Source organism: Neltuma alba, unplaced genomic scaffold (genome assembly GCF_004799145.2).
Source record: "Neltuma alba isolate B1F8T4 unplaced genomic scaffold, ASM479914v2 tig00000358_pilon, whole genome shotgun sequence".
Taxonomy (NCBI): domain Eukaryota; kingdom Viridiplantae; phylum Streptophyta; class Magnoliopsida; order Fabales; family Fabaceae; genus Neltuma; species Neltuma alba.
Genome location: NW_021632020.1, coordinates 1 through 2186, shown reverse-complemented (window position 1 = coordinate 2186; position 2186 = coordinate 1). Strand labels below are relative to the sequence as shown.

Here is a 2186-nt window from a genome sequence, read left to right as displayed (position 1 = left end):
GCCTATATCTAGATTTTTATTAACTTAATACTAAAATATTTTACTTATAAATTTAATTAAATACTAGATAAAAATAAAGATGTTACAGTAATATTATGGTATTATGTACAATTTTACGCCCAAAGAAACATTATGCTGTCTGGTGCATAGTTCATGAAATTGATGAGTACATTTACATCTTAACCCTTTATGTGATTAAATGTGTGAATGATATAGAATGTTGATAAGAAAGAGAGAGAATGGGAGAAAGGGAAAGGGAAAGATAAACATAGAAGAAGAGATATGAGAGAGAAACGAAGAAGGAGAAGAATAGAGAAACAGAGGGAGGACAAGAGGGCTGAACCAATTCACATATTTTCACAATGATCTTCGCATACAATGGATTAGAAGGGTTTATTTATATAGGCAACAGGACTGACCCTAATAGCTATATACTCTGACCTGTAACTAACTCTTAGTAACCGTCATGTCATTATTATGATTACATAACAGTGAATGGGTACGCGCATGCTACGAGAATAAAGTTACAAGTAGTTACAGTACTGCAAGGTGAGAAAATTAGACAAAATCAAAATTAACGATTACATTTTCTATAAATAAATTTTTAAAATAAAGAAAACATTTTTTTTACAAGTGCGTATGTATGTGTGTTTATTTTAGTGAAAAGCTTCCCAAATTTGCGATGCTTGAGTTGAAACGTGGGTATAGAAACAGAATTCACATATGAACACCATCTAGATTAAACATAAAAAATTCATCCCTGAACTTGTCCTTCAACGCTCTGATATCATTTTATCCATAACTACAAGTCACTACATTCTTAATACCATATATGAACACGTTCCTCAGTCCTTGTACTTATGATCATGCAATTTAGGAACTTTGTGTTTCTTGGGCAGGTGAAGCAGGTGATTCTCCAGTATCAATGGAGTCTCTTCCCCATGAATTCTGAACCTGTGCCGCAAACTGCAGATTCCAGAGAGCATCTTCCACAGAAGGTCTATCAGTAGGATCTTCTGAGACGCATCTCACACATAACTCCATCATCCTCTTCATTGATTCATCTGAACATTGCTTATGAATTACTGGATCAACAATGCTCCTTCTAGCTATATCATCAGTTGCTAGGCTTACTTGTAACTGCAAAACAGCCACAGAAGCACAATGTTAAAACTGGATACTACTTTCCTACGTCTTAATTAGTAGAGTTAGGTCTCCCGCTATGAAACACTTTCAGAAACGGACCAAAACAACCCGATATATTGAACAAGGAACCAGAATATGGTCTGGTCAAGCTCTGTCACTTGACTAGTGAAACATTACTTAAAATGGTCAGGATTAGCCGAACTGATCAAGTGGGAAGGCTTATCTTGATCGGTTCTTCATCAGGGTGATGTGGCAGCACTAGAGGTTGACACATCACTACGCAGCTTTCCAAAAACTCCAGCGTGGATGGCGTTATGCCCCTAAACCATGAAGCATAGAAACTCCGAAAAAGAGCTACATCTATAACATGCGTCTCTGGCACATTCATTAAACATAGTAACAAAGCCGATATCATGCTCATACTTTCTGATTTATATATAACTTCGGCAATATCAAGATAAATTGATCAAAGCTTTTTATAACTAGAAGGAGACTTATTATATAGCTTAAAAGTTTTGAGTCCAGAATAAATAACACTTACGAGATCCTTTAGTGTTCCAACTTCATTATGGAACAGGATTGTACGTCCTAGAATGATTTCAAGTAAGATTACACCAAAATCGTAGACATCATTTTTATCGCCATCCTTTGTCCTGCAACAAGAAATAATTGAACTACCTTAAATTAAGTGCCAAAACAAGCTAAGCGTTACATGTAATAGATAGAGATAAATTATACTGATAACATTATCTTTGTATTTTGTTTAAAGCATATAACCAATGAAGAGTTTGCTTGAAGGGACATGCAGCTTACAGTAGTCTCTGTTAAAGAATTGCAAAAAGCAGAGAAAAAAGAATTTTATTCTTTCATTTAACTTCTTGGAAGTAGTAGGTAAAGAATTTCAGCATTATCAGATACGAATAAAGATAACTTAGCTTTTAATAATTTCGCAAGAAGTTATTGATTATAAAGTAGAGGTTATATATTAGGTGTGAAAAATGGCCAGAAAGCAGCTAACCGATGCAACTGACTATTGTTTT

General features: G+C 34.6%; 1 protein-coding gene across 1 annotated transcript; it reads right to left on the bottom strand.

Annotated features, from left to right (window-relative positions):
- Positions 1–699: 699 nt before the first annotated feature.
- LOC114725577 (probable inactive leucine-rich repeat receptor-like protein kinase At3g03770) lies at positions 700–1967 on the bottom strand (the record flags this gene model as incomplete). Its single annotated transcript, XM_028912138.1, has 3 exons — positions 700–1140; positions 1688–1824; positions 1924–1967. Coding segments are annotated over 3 exons (448 nt in total), but the record flags the coding sequence as incomplete, so codon positions are not given.
- Between the last annotated feature and the right edge of the window lie 219 nt (positions 1968–2186).